The sequence below is a fragment of the Heterodontus francisci genome, chromosome 48 (assembly GCF_036365525.1).
Source record: "Heterodontus francisci isolate sHetFra1 chromosome 48, sHetFra1.hap1, whole genome shotgun sequence".
NCBI lineage: Eukaryota > Metazoa > Chordata > Chondrichthyes > Heterodontiformes > Heterodontidae > Heterodontus > Heterodontus francisci.
This window is the reverse complement of record NC_090418.1, coordinates 17,950,215-17,967,828: the sequence shown is the minus strand read 5'-3', so window position 1 is coordinate 17,967,828 and position 17,614 is coordinate 17,950,215. Positions and strand designations below refer to the sequence as shown.

Genomic DNA, 17,614 nt, shown 5'->3' with positions numbered 1-17,614 from the left:
GACACTACCAGGAGGAACTCCTGCAGTGATGTCCTGGAGCTCAGATGATTGATCTACAACAACCACTACCATCTTCTTTTGCGCTAGGTATGACTCCAGCCAGCGGAGGGTTTTCCCCCTGATTCCCATTGACCTCAGTTTTGCTCGGGCTCCTTGATGCCATACTCGGTCAAATGCTGTCTTGATGTCAAGGGCAGTCACTCTCACCTCACCTCTTGAGTTCAGCTCTTTTGTCCATGTTTGAACCAAGGCTGTAATGAGCTCAGGAGCTGAGTGTCCCTGGCGGAACCCAGACTGAGCGTCACTTTGCAAAGCAAGTGCCGCTTGATGGCACTGTTGATGGCACATTCCATCACTTTACTGATGATTGAGAGTAGGCTGATGGGGTGGTAATTGGCCGGGTTGGACTTGTCCTGCCTTTTGTGTACAGGACATACCTGGGCAATTTTCCACATTGCAGGGTAGATGCCAGTGTTGTAGCTGTACTGGAACAGCTTGGCTAGGGGTGTGGCAAGTTCTGGAGCACAGGTCTTCAGTACTATTGCCGGAATATTGTCAGGGCCCATAGCTTTTGCAGTATCCAGTGCCTTCAGTCGTTTCTTAATATCACGTGGAGTGAATCGAATTGGCTGAAGTCTGGCATCTGTGATGCTGGGGACTTCAGGAGGAGGCCGAGATGGATCATCAACTTGGCACTTCTGGCTGAAGATTGTTGCAAATGCTTCAGCCTTATCTTTCGCACTGATGTGCTGGGCTCCCCCATCATTGAGGATGGGGATATTTGTGGAGCCACCTCCTCCAGTTAGTTGTTTAATTGTTCTCCACCATTCATGGCTGGATGTGGCAGGACTGCAGAGCTTAGATCTGATCCGTTGGTTATGGGATTGCTTAGCTCTGTCTATCGCATGCTGCTTACACAGTATGGCATGCAGATAGTCCTGTGTTGTAGCTTCACCAGGTTGACACCTCATTTTGAGGTATGCCTGGTGCTGCTCCTGGCATGCCCTCCTGTACTCTTCATTGAACCAGGGTTGGTCTCCTGGCTTGATGGTAATGGTACAGTGGGGGATATGCCAGGCCATGAGGTTACAGATTGTGGTTGAGTATAATTCTGCAGCTGCTGATGGCCCACAGCGCCTCATGGATGCCCAGTTTTGCATTGCTAGATCTGTTTGAATTCTATCCCATTTGACACACTGATAGTACCACATAACACGATGGACAGTATCCTCAATGTGAAGGCGGGACTTCATCTCCACAAGGACTGTGCGGTGGTCACTCCAACCAATACAGTCATGGACAGAAGCATCTGCAGCAGGCAGATTGGTGAGGACGAGGTCAAGTCTGTTTTTCCCCCATGTTGGTCCCCCCACCACCTGCCGCAGACCCAGTCTAGCAGCCATGTCCTTTAGGACTCGGCCAGCTCGGTCAGTAGTGGTGCTACATTGATGTCCCCCACCCAGAGTACATTTTGTGCCCTTGCCACCCTCAGTGCTTCCTCCAAGTGGAGTTCAACATGGTGGAGTACTGAGCTGAGGGAGGGCAGTAGGTGGTAATCAGTCGGAGGTTACCTTGCCCATGTTTGACCTGATGCCATGAGACTTCATGGGGTCCGGAGTCGATGTTGAGGACTCCCAGGGCAACTCGCTCCCTACTGTATACGACTGTCCCGCCACCTCTGGTGAGTCTGCCCTGCCGGTGCGACAGGACATATCCAGGGATGGTGATGGCAGTGTCTGGGACATTGTCTGTAAGGTATGATTCTGTGAGTATGACTACGTCAGGCTGTTGCTTGACTAGTCTGTGGGACAGCTCTCCCAACTTTGGCACAAGCCCCCAGATGTTAGTAAGGAGGACTTTGCAGGGTCGATAGGGCTGGGTTTGCCGTTGTCGTTACCGGTGCCTAGGTCGATGCCGGTTGGTCCGTCCGGTTTCATTCCTTTTTATTCACTTCGTAGCGGTTACGTACAACTGAGGGACTTGCTAGGCCATTTCAGGGGGCATGTAAGAGTTAACCACATTGCTATGGGTCTGGAGTCACATGTAGACCAGACCAGGTAAGGACAGCCGATTTTCTTCCTTAAAGGACATTAGTGAACCAGATGGGTTTTTACAACAATCGACAATGGTTTCATGGCCATCATTAGACTAGCTTTTAATTCCAGATTTATTAATTAAATTCAAATTCCACCTTCTGCTGTGGTGGGATTCGAACCCATGTCCCCAGAGAAATACCCTGGGTCTCTGGGATACTAGTCCAGTGACAATACCACTACGCCACCGCGTGGAGGAAAATGGAGCTGGTCTGATTAGTAAGTTTGCAGACGACACAAAGGTTGGTGGAGTTGCGGATAGTGATGAGGCTTGTCAGAGGATACAGCAGGATATTGATCGGTTGGAGACTTGGGCAGAGAAATGGCAGATGGAGTTTAATCCGGACAAATGTGAGGTAATGCATTTAGGAAGGTCTAATACAGGTGGGAAGTATACAGTAAATGGCAGAACCCTTTGGAGTACTGACATGCAGAAAGATCTGGACGTACAGGTCCACAGGTCACTGAAAGTAGCAATGCAGGTGGATAAGGTAGTCAAGAAGGCATACGGCATGCTTGCCTTCATCGGTCGGGGCATGGAGCGTAAAAATTGGCAAGTCATGCTGCAGCTGTACAGAACCTTAGTTAGGCCACACTTAGAATATTGCATGCAATTCTGATCGCCACACTCCCAGAAGGATGTGGAGGCTTTGGAGAGGGTACAGAGGAAGTTTACCAGGAGGTTGTCTGGTCTGGAGGGTATTAGCTATGAGGAGAGGTTGGATAAACTCGGATTGTTTTCACTGGAACGACGGAGGTGACTTTTTTTACTTTTTGACTTGTAAAAAAAAAGGTGAAGGGGCGACATGATAGAGGTTTGCAGAGTTATGAGTGGCACGGACAGAGTGGATAATCAGAAGCTTTTCCCCAGGGTGGCAGAGTCAGTTACTAGGGGACATAGGTTTAAGGTGAGAGGGGGAAAGTTTAGAGGGGATGTGCGAGGTAAGTTCTTTACACAGAGGGTGGTGAGTGCCTGGAATTTGCTGCTGGTGAGGTGGTGGAAGCAGGTACGGTAGCAACGTTTAAGAGGCATCTTGACAAATACATGAATAGGATGGAAATAGAGGGATATGGTCCCCGGAAGTACAGAAGGTTTTAGTTTAGACAGGCATCAAGATCAGCGCAGGCTTGGAGGGCCGAATGGCCTGTTCCTGTGCTGTACTGTTCTTTGTTCTTGTGCGTAATATTCCATCCAGGGACTGAGAGAGAGAAAGAGACAGACAGGGATGAGAGAGCAAGACAAGGAGAAACAGAAAGAGAGAAGGAGTGAGAGAGGGATAGACAGCGCATGCGAGAGACAGACATGGAACGAGAGATAGAGAGACAGGAAATAAGATAAAGAGAGAGAGCCAGATAAATGAGAGAAGCAGGGAATGGGAGAGAAAGAAAGAGAGGGAGTGATAGAGAAAGAAAGAGAGGGGAGTGAGAGTGAGACAGACAGAGCATGAGATAGAGACAGACATGGAGTGAGAGAAAAAGAAAGAGCGTCAGTGAGGGCGAACGAGAGACAGAGCATGAGAGAGAGAGAGTGACAGACAGGAAATGTGACTTAGAGAGAAACAGGAAATAAGAAAGAGAGAGGGGGGAATGAGAGAAACAGGGACTGAGAGAGGGAAAGAGAGGGAGTAGGAGAGAGAGAGTTTGAGAGAGAAAGAGGAGGCTGTGAGAGTGTGACAGACAGAGCATGAGAGAGAGATAGACTTGGAGTAAATGTAAAAGTACTGAGCAAATTGTTGGAGCTGCGGGCTGACAAGTCCACAGGTCCTAATGGACTGCATCCTAGGGTGTTAAAAAAGTGGCTAGTGAGATAGTTGATGTGCTGGCTTTCATTTTCCAAAATTCCCTACATTCGGGGAAGGTTTCATTAGATTGGAAAATAGCCATTTTAACTCTTTTATTCCAAAAGGGTGGGAGACAGAAAGCAGGACACTACAGGCCAGTTAGCTTAACATCTATCATAGGGAAAGTGTTAGAGGTTATAATTAAAGACAGTATAGCAGGGCATTTAGAAAAATTCAAGGCAATCAGGCAGGGTCAACATGGTTTTGTGAAAGGGAAATCATGCTTAACAAATTTATTGGAGTTCTTTGAAGAATGTGGATAAAGGGGAACTGGTGGATGTATTGTACTTAGATTTCCAGAAGGCATTTGATAAGGTTATATTTGTGGAAAATAAAAGCTCATGGTGTAGGGGGTAACATTTTGGCATGGATAGAGGATTGGCTAGCTAACAGGAAACAGAGAGCAGGCATAAATGGGTAATTTTCTGGTTGGCCATCTGTGACGAGTGGTGTGCCACAGGGCCTCAACTTTTTACAGTTTATATAAATAACTTGCATGAAGGGATCGAAGGTATGGTTGCTAAATTTGCTGAGATACAAAGATAGGTAGGAAAGTAAATTGTGAAGAGGACATAAGGAGGCTACAAATGGATATAGATAGATTAAGTGAGTGGGCAAAGATCTAGCAAATGGAGTATAATGTGGGAAAATGTGAAATTGTCCACTTTGGCAGGAAGAATAAAAAAGAGGCATATTACATAAATGGTGAGACACTACAGAGCTGTGAGATGCAGAGGGATCTGGGTGTCCGAGTGCATGGATTCCAAAAGTTTAGAATGCAGGTACAGCAAGTAATTAGGAATTCTAATAGAGTGTTATCGTTTATTGTGAGGGAAATTGAATACAAAGGTAGGGAGATAATGCTTCATCTATACAGGGCATCTGTGAAACCACATCTGAAGTACTGTGTACAGTATTGGTCTCCGTATTTAAGGAAGGATGTAAATGCATTGGAAGCAGTTCAGAGAAGATTTACTAGACTAATGCCTGGTTGTCTTATGAGGAAAGATTGGACAGGCTAGGCTTGTATCCATTGGAGTTTAGAAGAGTAAGAGGCAACATATTCTATCATGAGGGGTCTTGACAAGGTGGGTGTGGAAAGGATGCTTCCCCATGTGTGAAAATCTACAACTAGGGGTTACTGTTTACAAATAAGGGATTGCCCATTTAAGACACAGATAAGAAGAATTTTTCTCTCTCGGGGAACATAGGAACAGAGGAATGTAGGAACATGGGAGCAGTAGGCCATTCAGCCCATCGAGCCTGCCCTGCCATTCAATATGATCATGGTTGATCATCCACTTCAATGCCTTTTCCCCACACTATCCTTATGTCCCTTGATGTCATTTGTATTTAGAAATCTGTCAGTCTCTGCTTTAAACATACCCAATGACTGAGCTTCCACAGCCCTCTGGGGTAGAGAATTCCAAAGATTCACAATCCTCTGAGTAAAGAAATTTCTCCTCATTTCTGTCCTAGTCCCCCTTATTTTGAAATTGTGTCCCCTGGTTCTAGACTCCCCAACCAGGGGAAACATCTCAGCTGCATCTACCCTGTCTATCCCTTTAAGTATTTTCTAGGTTTCAATGAGATCAGCTCTCATCATTCAAACCTCTAGAGAATACAGGCCCAGTTTCCCCAATCTCTCTTTGTAGGACAGTCCCACAATCCCGGGAACAAGTCTGGTGAATCTTGGTTTCACTCCCTCAATGTCAGTAATATCCTTCCGATGGTAAGGAGACCAAAACTGCACACAGTCCTCCAAGCTCGGTCTAACCAAGGCTCTATACGATTGAAGCAAGATTTCACTACTCCTGCACTCAAATCCTCTTGCAATAAAGGCTAACATACCATTAGCCTTCCTAATTGCTTGTTGCACCTGCATGTTAGTTTTCAGTGATTTATTGACAAGGACACCCAGGTCCCTTTGTAGATCTACACTTTCTAATCTCTTACCATTTAAGAAATACTCTGCACATCTGTTCCTCCTACCAAAGTGGGTAACCTCACATTTTTCTACATTATATTCCATCTGTCACATTCTTGTCCACTCACTGAGTCTGTCCAAATTCCCTTGAAGCCGCTTTGCATCTTCCTCACAACACACATTCCCACATAGTTTTGTGTCATCCGCAAACTTGGAAATACTACATTTGGTCCCCACATCCAAATCATTGATATATATTGTGAACAGCTGGGGCCCAAGAACTGATCCCTGCGGTACCCCACTAGTCACAGCTTGCCAACGCAAGAATGACCCATTCATTCCTGCTCTCTGCTTTCTGCCTGTTAATTGATCCTTAATTCATGCCAATATATTACCTCCTATCCCATGTGCTTTAATTTTGCTAACCAACCTCCTGTGGAGAACTTTAACAAAAGCCTTCTGAAAATCCAAGTATACCACGTCCACTGACTCCCCGTTAACAATTTTGTTAGTAAAACCTCAAAAAACTCCAGCAGGCTCGTCAAACATGGACTCACATTTGCCTTTGCCAAGCATTTCCTTTTTACGTACCTATAGAAGCTGTTACAGTCCGTTTTTATATGTTTTGCTAGCTTACATTCGTATTCTATTCTCCCTTTCTTTATCAGTTTCTTCATCCTCCTTTGCTGTATTCTAAAATCCTCCCAATCCTCAGTTTACTACTATTTCTGGCAACTTTATAGGCTTTTAATCTTATACAATCCTTAACTTCCTTTGTTATCCACGCTTGACTGCCTTTACTTTTGGGTTTTGGGTTTTTGTGCCTTGAGGAATGTATGCTGTAAACTGTCTAATATTGCTTTAAAGACTATCCATTGCCTATGTACTGTCATACCTTTCAATGTATTTTCCCAATCCACCTCAGCCAATTTTCACCTCATAGCTTCATAATTTCCTTTGTTCAAATTTAACACACTGGCTTCAGATTTAACTACCTCACTTTCAAACATAATGTAAAATTCTATCATATTATGGTCACTCATCCCTAAAGGTTCTTTTACAACAAGATTATTAATTAGTGTGACCTGAAATGTTAACTCTGCTTCTCTCTCCACAGATGCTGCAGACCTGCTGAGTATTTCCAGCATGTTTTGTTTTTGTTATTATTATTAATTAAGCGTTTCTCATTACATAAAACTACATCTAAAATAGCTGTTCTCTCGTCGGTTCCTCAACATACTGCTCTAGAAAACCATCCCTAATGCAGTCCAGAAAGTCGTCCTCCATAGCATTAGTCCTCATTAGGTTTACCCAGTCTATATGCAGATTTAAATCACCCAAGATTACTTGTATTACCCATGCCACATGCTTCTCTAATCTCTTGATTAATACCATGCCTCACACTACCACTACTGTTTGGTGGCCGATAAACAACTCCTACCAATGTTTGCTGCCCCTTGCTCTTTCTTAGCTCCATCCAAAATGATTCCACATTTTGTTCTTCCAATCAGAGATCCTCCCCTACTAACATACTGTCATGCTAGGCCCCCACCTGCCAAGAATGAGGCACATTAATTTTGTCATGAACATTGATTTTAAGCTGTTACTGGAGTGAAGAAAGGACTTGTTAAACAGATCAGCCGTGGCTGCAAAAGACATTTTCAAATTAACAGACCATGCTTGGAAGGACAAAGAGCCCCTCCCTGACACATTCAACCCACAATGGAACTGGATCACCAGGTATTGTGTGTTGCAGGAACATCGCAGAGACTGCTAAGGTGATGCAATCCAAGACGTGGTCAGACCAGTTAGTCACATGACTAATCTGCTTGGCAGCCGGGTTTTTTCTGAATTGTACAAAGAGTTTGAAGGGAAAAAAAACTGTTTGCTCCTGGAACTGAGAAGATCTGCTCTGTCTGTTCCCATCTCTTTCTCATAAACCTCTGAATCCACTGAAAACTCATGGACCCCAAGAGAGAAAAGTCTCCGACAGCAAACAAGGTTTAAGAAGAATACTGGTCCCCAATAAAAAGTAAGATCTACCTACAATCAAGAACTATACAGCGAGCTCGAAGAACCGTAACAAAAACTCTTAAGATATTGCCTCAAACTTTTCCGCTGTATTTTCTTCTGCTCTTTTCTGTCTTTATTTAGATGTGTGTATTGTATATGCATGCTAGCGTGGGCGTGTCATGTATCTGTAGGTGTTAATTGAATTAGAGTTTAATTTTAATTAATGTCAACTTTTCTTCTTTAAACCTAAGAAAGCATATTTGTGCTGGTTTCTTTGCCTTATAATTGGAAAGCGGTGAGCAAGGATTCACTAAGGGAGAGCTAAGAACACGGAATGTTTAAAACTAAACCCTGTTATGGTAAGACCAGGTGAAGGCTGAAAGTGAACCCTAGACCTCCTCCTCACCTGGTCATAATGCTACTGATCCCCTCCCTTATTATCAGCGCAACACCACCTTCTTTTCCTTTTTTCCTAAATGTCAATCCTTGGATATTCAGTTCCCAGTCTTGGTCACCCTGTAGCCATGTTTCCATTATGGCAATTCGATCATACCCATTTACCTCAATTTGGGCCTATAAATCATCTACCTTGTTGCGAATGCTGCGTGCATTCAGGTAGAGTGCCCTTAACCTTGTCTTCTTGACATTATTTGGTGTTTTAAGACGAGCTGATTCTCGCCTTTGCTTCGCCTGCCTTCTAATGTCACTTGCTACTTTTCTACTTCCTTTTACCAGTTTTATTTCCTTCCAATGTGAGCTACCCCTCAGGTTCCCATCCCCCTGACAAGCTAGTTTAAACCCTCCCCAATAGCACTAGCAAATCTCCCTGCGAGGATATTAGTTCCGGTCCTGTTAAGGTGTAGCCCGTCCATCTTGTACAGGTCCCACCTACCCCAGAACCAGTCCCAATGCCTCAGGAATCTGATGCCCTCCCTCCAACACCAATTCTCCAGCCACATGTTCAATCGATCAATCCTCCTATTCCTATGTTCACTAGCACATGGCACTGGGAGTAATCCTGAGATTTCTGCTCTAGAGGTCCTGCTTTTTAATTTCCTTCCTAACTCCATAAAATCTGCTTTCAGGACCTCATCCCTTTTGCTACCTATGTCATTGGTACCAATGTGAACCATGACCTCTGGCTGGTCACCATCCCCCAGAAGGATGTCCTTGACATCCTTGACCCTGGCACCAGGGAGGCAATGAACCATCCTGGAGTCACATTTACTGCTGCAGAAACGTCTCTCTGAACCCCTAATTATCAAATACCCTATCACTATTGCTCTTCCACTCTTCTTCCTCCTTTCCTGTGCAGCTGAACCACCCGTGGTGCCACAGACTTTTCTCTAGCTGCACTCCCCCGAGGAACCATTGCTCTCACCAGTATTCAAAATGGAAAACCGATTAGCAAGCAAGATAGTCTGAGGGAACTCCTGCACTGCCTGCCTGGTTCTCATAGACTGCCTGGTGGTCACCCATTCCCTCTCTGCCTGCATGCTCCTAACGTGCAGAGTGACCACCTCCCTACCCATGCTATCCACGTAGTCCTCCGCCTCGCAGATGCACAGCAGTGACTCCAGCCACTGCTCAAGTTCCACAACCTGGAGCTCAAGCTTCTGCAGCCGGTGACACTTCCTGCAGATGTGTTTGTCTCGGACATGTGGTGCATCCATGACTTCCCACATACCACAGGATGTACAGTCCACTTGACCAAGTTGACCTGCCATAACAAAACTTTAAAAACTTTTTATTACATGAGAAGTAAAATAGCTTGCCAGTTACTCACCAATCAACGTCTTCCCCTACACCGAAGAGAGAGGCAGCTACGGGAGGCTGAAAAGGGTAGACCAAAGAAATAAAGAAAGGAGCCCCTCCCTCACAGACCAAACTCCCACTTTACACTCTGTGCACTCAAATTTATTTTCTTCTTAATTTATTTTCCCCCTCCTTCCCGAACTCCCTCAATTACCAAACTCCCTTCTTCGTACTCTGTGCCGTCCAGCAGAACTCAGTGCAGAGGGTTGTGAGTTTTTGGAATTCTCTCCATAAAAAGGCGGTGGAAGCAGAGTATTTGAATATACTTAAGGCAGAGGTAGATAGATTCTTGATAAGCAAGGGGGCGAAAGATTATTAGGGTAGGTGGGAATGTGGAGTTGAGTTGCAATCAGATCAGCCATGGTTTTCTAGAATGGGAGAGCAGGCTTGAGGGGCCAAGTGGCCTATTGCTGCTCCTAATTTGTATATTTGTATGAGTAAGAGAGATAGAAAGAGGGAGTGAGTAAGGGAGAGATGGAGCATGAGTGAGAGATCTTGACAGGCAAAGAAAGGGGGAGAGAGAGTGAGACAGGCAGAGCATGTGAAAGATGAACAAACAGGGAATGAGAGAAAGAGAGAGACAGAGAGAAAGTGAGGGCGAGTGACAGTGAGACTAAGCATGAGAGAGAGAGATAGACATGGGATGAGACAGAGAGAAAGAGAGTGATTGAGAGAGACAGAGCATGAGAGACCACATCTGGAGTACTATGTACAGTTTTAGTCTACTTATTTAATAAAGGACTTAATTGCATTAGAAGCAGTTCAGAGAAGTTCAGTTCACTCGATTGATTCCTGCGATGAAGGAAAGGATGGACAGTTTTGGCCTGTATCTATTGGAGTTTAGAAGAATGCGATGTGATCTTATTGAAAAATCCTAAGGGGAATTAACAGGGTGGTTGCGGAGAGGATGTTTTCCCTTATTAGAGAGACTAGAACTCGGGGACACAGTTTACCAATAAGGGGTCTTCCATTTAAGACGGAATGAGGAGAGATGTTTTCTCTCTAAGGGTCGTCAGTGTGTGGAATTCTCTTCCCCAGAGAGCAGTGGAGGCAGGGTAATTGAATATTTTTAAAGGATGTGCTGGATAAATTCTTGATTGACAAGGGAGTGAAACATAGTAGGGAGGTAGACAGGCAAGTAGGGTCAAGGCTACAAAGAGATCAGCCATCATCTTATCAAATGGCAGAGCAGTCTCGAGGGGTGTAATAGCTTAGTCCCATTCCAAATTCGATTGTTTGTATGTTTGTCTAAAATATTAAGTATTATGAAGGGTTAGAAAGGATTATGTAGGGTTACAAAGGGTTAGAAATGATCATAAAGGACTATAAAACGATATAAAGACTTATAAAGCCCTATAAAGTATTATAAAGTTTTATGAAGATTTATAAAGACCTATAAAGTATTATAAAGTGTTATTAAGGGCCATAATGCATCTGAAAGGATTGTAAATGGTTATAAAGGATTACAATGATTTTAAAAGCCCTATTAGCTGAGATGTCTGGAAGCTTTCTATCTTCTGCCAGGTGGGGGCTATGGTCTCTGCTCCTCTGAGCATCTATTGATATGCCTTATTTTTGAGAGCTGGGAGTTCACCCTATGTTAATCACTTGTTTGAACCCTTCTAATCAATGAATATAGGACAGGTACCCGAGGTGTCATGGGTCATCTGCTACTCCTTGTCCATCATTTTGCCCCCGAAGTCACCTTTGACCTTATCTCGTGCTTGGTATTTAGTTTAGTTTAGTTTAGAGATACAGGACTGAAACAGGCCCTTCGGCCCACTGAGTCTGTGCTGACCATCAACCACCCATTTATACTAATCCTACACTAATTCCATATTCCCACCACATCCCCACCTGTCCCTTTATTTCCCTACCACCTACCTATACTAGGGGCAATTTATAATGGCCAATTTACCTATCAACCTGCAAGTCTTTGGCATGTGGGAGGAAACCGGAGCACCCGGAGAAAACCCACGCAGACACAGGGAGAACTTGCAAACTCCACACAGGCAGTACCCAGAATTGAACCCTAGTCGCTGGAGCTGTGAGGCTGCGGTGCTAACCACTGTGCCACTGTGGTTAATTTCTGCCAGATACTTGTATAGAGAGCGTACAAGGCTCCACCTTATCAGCTTTAGAATTGTCGTGTTTCATACCCTGTCTTAGAGTTATGTCCTTGGCAGAGACAGCAGGCCTATGCTCTCCTGGTTGTCGACTATAAAATCTTTCATAGTAAGAGAGAGAATTATTTCTATCAGAATTCTATATTATTATGAGAAGTATCAGTTATTAAAGGCCTCATTTCTTACATCACCATGGGGAAACAGGGCCTTCCCTCATGCCCCATCACTATGAGGGACACACCTCAACCCCCCTAACCCCCGTCACCATGGGGAACAGACCCCACACCTACCCCATCAGCACGGGAAACAGGCAACCCCTCTTGTCACCATGGGGAACCGGCCTTGCCCCAAATCCCTGTCGCCATGGGAAACAAGCACCACTACTCTGTCACTATTGTGACCGGCCACACCCCTGCTCTGTCGCCTTAGTGTTAGGCCCCGTCCCGCTCTCTCACCATGGCGACAGGGCCGCAAACCCCCCCCCACCCCTGCCCCGGCACCAAGGGGAAGTTGCCCTGCCACTGCTCTGTCACTATAACAACAGGCCCCGGCCCCACTCTGCCACTGTACCAACATGCCCACCCTCCCTCTGTCACCATAGTATCATACCCTACTGCTTCTGTCACGCTAGCGGCAGGCCCTATCCCCACTTTGTCACCATAGCAACTGCTCTCCACCAGCTGTTGGAAATGCCATGTAAAATGAGAAGATGTGGAAATGTCAGTGACTCAGTTCCTCTCATCATTGAATGAATTTAACAATTGGAGTAAAGGGATATTTCAGCACATTCTTCAACTGCTCTCTGAACTGAGTCTGAGTCACAGCATAAATCGCAGTATTGGTGCTGCAACTCAGGAGCTGCAGCATGAAGCCCATTTCCAGCAGATAAACAGGCAGAAATACAGACTTATACCCCAATTCCCACATTCGGGACCATAATGAATACGCCATAAACAGTGTCCATAACAATATGAAATTAGCTGAGATAACTAACAGTAAAATGATGGATTTCCTTCGGCTCTCCATCTCTGGGTCTCTGCGACTCTCCCCACTGCTGTGAGCCCGGAGTCTCCTGCGTGCTCTGCTGCTTACTAAAATGTGTTTGATGGTGAAAACATTGAGTAGCAGAATGACTACAAATGCGACACACGGGGTTAGAATGTGATGGAGGGACTCGATTGTTCCCCAGACTGGAGAGAACCGAACATCCCATGTTACACCACAAAACCAGGGGATGTTCGCCAGCCAGTACAGACCTGTAAACATAAAATACCAGAAAATGTTCTTTAAACAGCTCAGGACAGTCACTGTTCCCAGAACAATGGCTGCAGTTTTCTCGGTGCAATATTTACTTTTCAGCTTCTGGCAACAAATGGCCATGAATCGATCAAAGGTGAAAGTGACAGTGAACCAGACAGAACAGTCTGTGGCTGCGTAAAGCAGGACAGCATGGATATTACACACGGGGATGGACTCCAGGAAAATAAACTGTTCCGCATAAACAATGGGAATATGCCTCAATATCAGGTCAAGGAAAACGACCAGTAGATCCGCCACTGACATCGCCACCAGGTAACGAGTGACACATTTGGACAGACCGCACTTTCCCTGAGACAGGATCCCCATCGTCACCAAGTTAGCTGTGAGGGTGGGAGATAAACAAGAAAATTATACATCAGGCAGGGAGCAAAGTTGCCAATTTGATTGAGAAATTATTGAGATTTTCAAACATGTTACTGTATCCAGCGATGATTTGAAAGGATTGCACCTTTGACAGGTTTATCTGCTGAAAACAGGGATTACCTTGAAACGAAATCCACCAATATATCGAAATTAAGAACCTAGGAAATAAGAGCAGGAGTAGGCCATTCGGCCCCTCGAGCCCTGTTCCGACATTTAATAAGATCACGGCTGATCTGATTGGGGCCTTAACACCATTTTCCTGTCAGCAACACCACCCCCACTCCCCATAACCCTTCACTCCCTTGTCCATTAAAAATCTATATAACTCAGCCTGTATAACATTCAATGACCCAGACTCCTCTGATCTCTGTGGAAGATAATTCTAAACACTAACAACCCGCTGAGAGAAGAAATTCCTCCTCATGCCCGTCTTAAATGGGAGACCCCTTATTTTGTAACTGTGCCCCATAGTTGTAGATTCCCCTAAAAGGCAAATATCCTCTTGACACCTACCCTGTCAAGCCCCCTCAGAATCTTATATGTTTCAATAAGGTCACTCCTCATTCTTCTAAACTCTAATGAGTATAGGCCCAACCTGCTCTACCTTTCCTCATAAGACAACCACTTCATCCCAGAATTCAGCCTAGTGAACCTTCTCCGAACTGCTTCCAATGCAAGTATATCCCTTCTTAAATACGGTGACAAAAACTGTACACAGGTGCGGTCTCACCAATGTCCTGTACAGTTCTAGCAAGATTTCCCTACTTTTATACTTCATTCGCCTTGCAATAAAGGGCAACATTCTTTTTGCTTTCCTAATTCTTGCTGCATTTCCTAATTCTTGCTGAGGTCATTTTCAGGTTGACTTTTTTGCGATTCAAGGAAACCCAGGTCCTCCTGCACCACAGTGTTGTGCAGTTTCTCTCCCTTTAAATTATATTCTGCTTTCCAAGTCTTACTGCCAAAGTGGACAACCTCAAATTTTCCCACATTTTACTCCATCTACCAATTTTTTGCTTACTCACTTAACCTATCTATATGCCTTTGCAGACTCTTTGCATTCTCCTTACAACTTTCTTTCCTACCTATCTTTGTATCCTCAACATATTTGGCTTCAATGTGCTCTGTCCCTTCATCCAGGCCTTTATAGAGATTGTAAATAGCTGATGTCCCCGTTACAGTGTGTCAACCTGAAAATGACCTCTTTATCCCAACTCTCTGTTTCCTGTTAAATAGCCAACCTTTATCCTTTCTAATGTATTACCTCCAAAAGCAAGGGCTTTTATCTTGTGTAATAACCTTTTATGTGGCACCTTATCAAATGCTTTTTGGAAATCCAAATAAACTACATCTACTAGTTCCCCTTTATCCACCTTGCTTGTTACATCCTCAAAGAACTCTAATAAATTTGTTAAATAATATTTCCCTGTTGTACAACTCTGTTGATTCTGCCTGATTCCGTTATGATTTTCTAAATGTCCTGCCGCTTCTTCCTTACTGAGGATTCCAGCATTTTCTCAATGACAGATGCTAGGCTAACTGCTTCTGTTGCCCCCTTTCCTGAATAGAGGATTATATTTGGGATGAAACAACACGTGAAGACAGAGAGAAAGAACATGTACACACATTACGCCTATTTCAGCTAAACAAAATAAGTAATAGCCATTCACTGGTTCATTCCTCAGGGCAATGGCTTGACCTATCAGAGTCAAGCTGCCTAGTTTAAATTACAAACAAAGCTTGGTAGTGAACTGGCAGTCACCATAAACTGGTGCATTCTCCATGGCAATGCTTCTACCAATCAACGTTCACTTGCAACCAATTAGCACTCTCTTCTCATACAGTATAAAATGGTTGTTTTCCCTTACATTGATCTTCTTGTGGATTGTCCTGATGAGTGCAAGATGAAAAGCTTCGATAACATATCTCTATTTTCAGCAATACTCAAGTTCTGTACTACCAAATGACTATTGGATTTTAAAAAATGGCTTAAGGACATGGTTCTTTTCACTCTGGAGGATGGTAGACAGTGATGTTCCCAAACAGTCAGTGCTGGGACCACAGTTTTTTTTTTTTACTTTTTTGCTATATATAAATGACTTGGATCCTGGAATACAAAGTAGAATCCCAAAATTTGCTGAAGACACCCTACTTGGAGTTGTGGCAAACAGTGAGGATGATATGAATAGCATATAACAGGACATAGGTAGGCGAGTGGAGAAGGCAGAGAGTGGCAGATGGTATTCAATACTGACAAGTGTGAGGTGATGCATTTTGGCAGAAGGAATAGGGAGAGGTAATCTATACTTAATGGCACAGTTCTAAGAAGTGTACAGGAACAGGAGGGTCTGTGGGTACATGCATGTGCACAGATCTTTGAACATGGCAGGAGATATTGAGAGTGTGGTTATTAAAGCATTTGGGATCTTTGGCTTCATAAATAGAGGCATAGAGTACTAAAGTAGAGAAGTTGTGCTGACCTTTTATAAAGCTCTGGGTCAGACCCAACGTGGGCACAGCGTCCCGTTCTGGTGGCCACACTTTAGGAATGATGTGAGGGCTGTTGAAAGGGTACAAAGGAGATTTACCAGAATGGTTCCAGGGAAGGGGGATGTCAGTTATAAGGTTAGGTTAGAAAAGCTGAGTTTGTTCTCGTTAGAAGAAAGGAGATTGACAGGAGAATTAATGAAAGTGTATGTGATTATGACAGACTTAGATAAGTTGGGCAAGAAAAAGCTGTTCCCATTAACAAATGGTATAAGGACTAGGGGACACAGATTGAAGGTTGGGGGCAAAGGATGTAGGGGGAATATGAGGAAGCACTTTTTTACACAGTGGGTTATAATGACCTGGAACTCGCTGCCCACAAGGGTGCTGGAAGCGGAGATGATCAATGACTTCAAGAGGAAGTTGGTGACCACCTGAGAGAAATAGAAATGTAGGGCTGCGGGGATCGAGCGGGTAAGTGGGACTGACTGCATAGCTCCATGGAAAGCCATCACAGACTTGATGGTTGAAATGGAATTCTTCTGTAAATAAAGAGCACAGTCAGAGCAGACCCAAAAACAGCACAGAGAGTCAAAGCAGTGGGTAATAAAGAGTAGTGGCTGAGCAGGCCCGGAACCAGTAGCGAGAGTGAGATCAGGGTGGGACTGACAGCTAATGTAGAGTGGCAGCACAGCAGGCTTGTGAATAGCAGTGAGAGTGAGAGCTGAGGGAGACTGGTGGGGGGCCAGCGAGAGGGGGTTGGTGGGATGAAGAGTGGGGGCTAGAGATGGCCCAAGACCAGCAGTGAGGGTGAGAGCAAGGTGGGTCGGGGTCTAAAGAGCTGATGGCAGAACATGTTAGAAAAGAAAGAGAAAATCATCAATGTGTGACATCACAGAACAGCAGCGAAGTGTTTGCTTGGTGAATATTTCTCTTTTACTCTCTCTAAACTTAGGGCATTCTTTAAACTGTGAGCCAGGAAATTATTAATTTCAATCAGATCAAGTATAACAGTAAGGGAATCTGTAATTGTTGTTGTTCTTTTCCCTTACGTTGGTTATTCTTGCCATTCTCCTGATGAAAGACAAAAATCTTCGACAACAATACAATTTACAGCAATACACAAGAATCTGTAATTGGAGAATTAGGCACAGAGCTTCCCGAAAGGCAATAATTAAATTAATGGTTTGTACACATGATGAACTAATTTCTAAATGAGGCCATCGAGATTTCTTTTCCGATCATGGATTGCTAGCTGAGACCTGTTGCTTTCAATTACAGCACCAAGTGGGAACTACAGGACCCCTCACGTTTCTTGGGGATCACGTCTGTTGGAAGTGTCTCCAGCTGCCTGTGTTCAAGCTCAGGATATCCGAGCTTGAAGGGCATCTGGAGTCATTACAGAGCATCAGGAAGGAGGAGGGTTTGCTAGATCATACGTTCCAGCACTCCACAGGCAGTGAGAGTTCAGGATAGGAGATGGCTGACTATCCGGAAGACTAGCAAGCAGCTGGAGGTGCAGGTGACTTTGGGGTATGTACATGTACTCAGCATTGGAGACTGCAGGGAGAGATGACACCTTCAAGGAGGGACCATGGAACCAATGGGTAAGGAACTGCACAGCAGAAA

At 44.5% G+C, this 17,614-nt stretch overlaps 1 protein-coding gene across 1 annotated transcript in view; it reads right to left on the bottom strand.

Annotated features, from left to right (window-relative positions):
• Window positions 1-12,556: 12,556 nt before the first annotated feature.
• Window positions 12,557-17,614, bottom strand: part of LOC137357498 (G-protein coupled receptor 15-like) — a 30,621-nt gene continuing 25,563 nt past the window's right edge. The window contains exon 6 of the mRNA XM_068023848.1: window positions 12,557-13,455. Coding sequence (XP_067879949.1) covers window positions 12,557-13,455 — 899 coding nt within the window. The remainder of the gene's footprint in view (window positions 13,456-17,614) is intronic.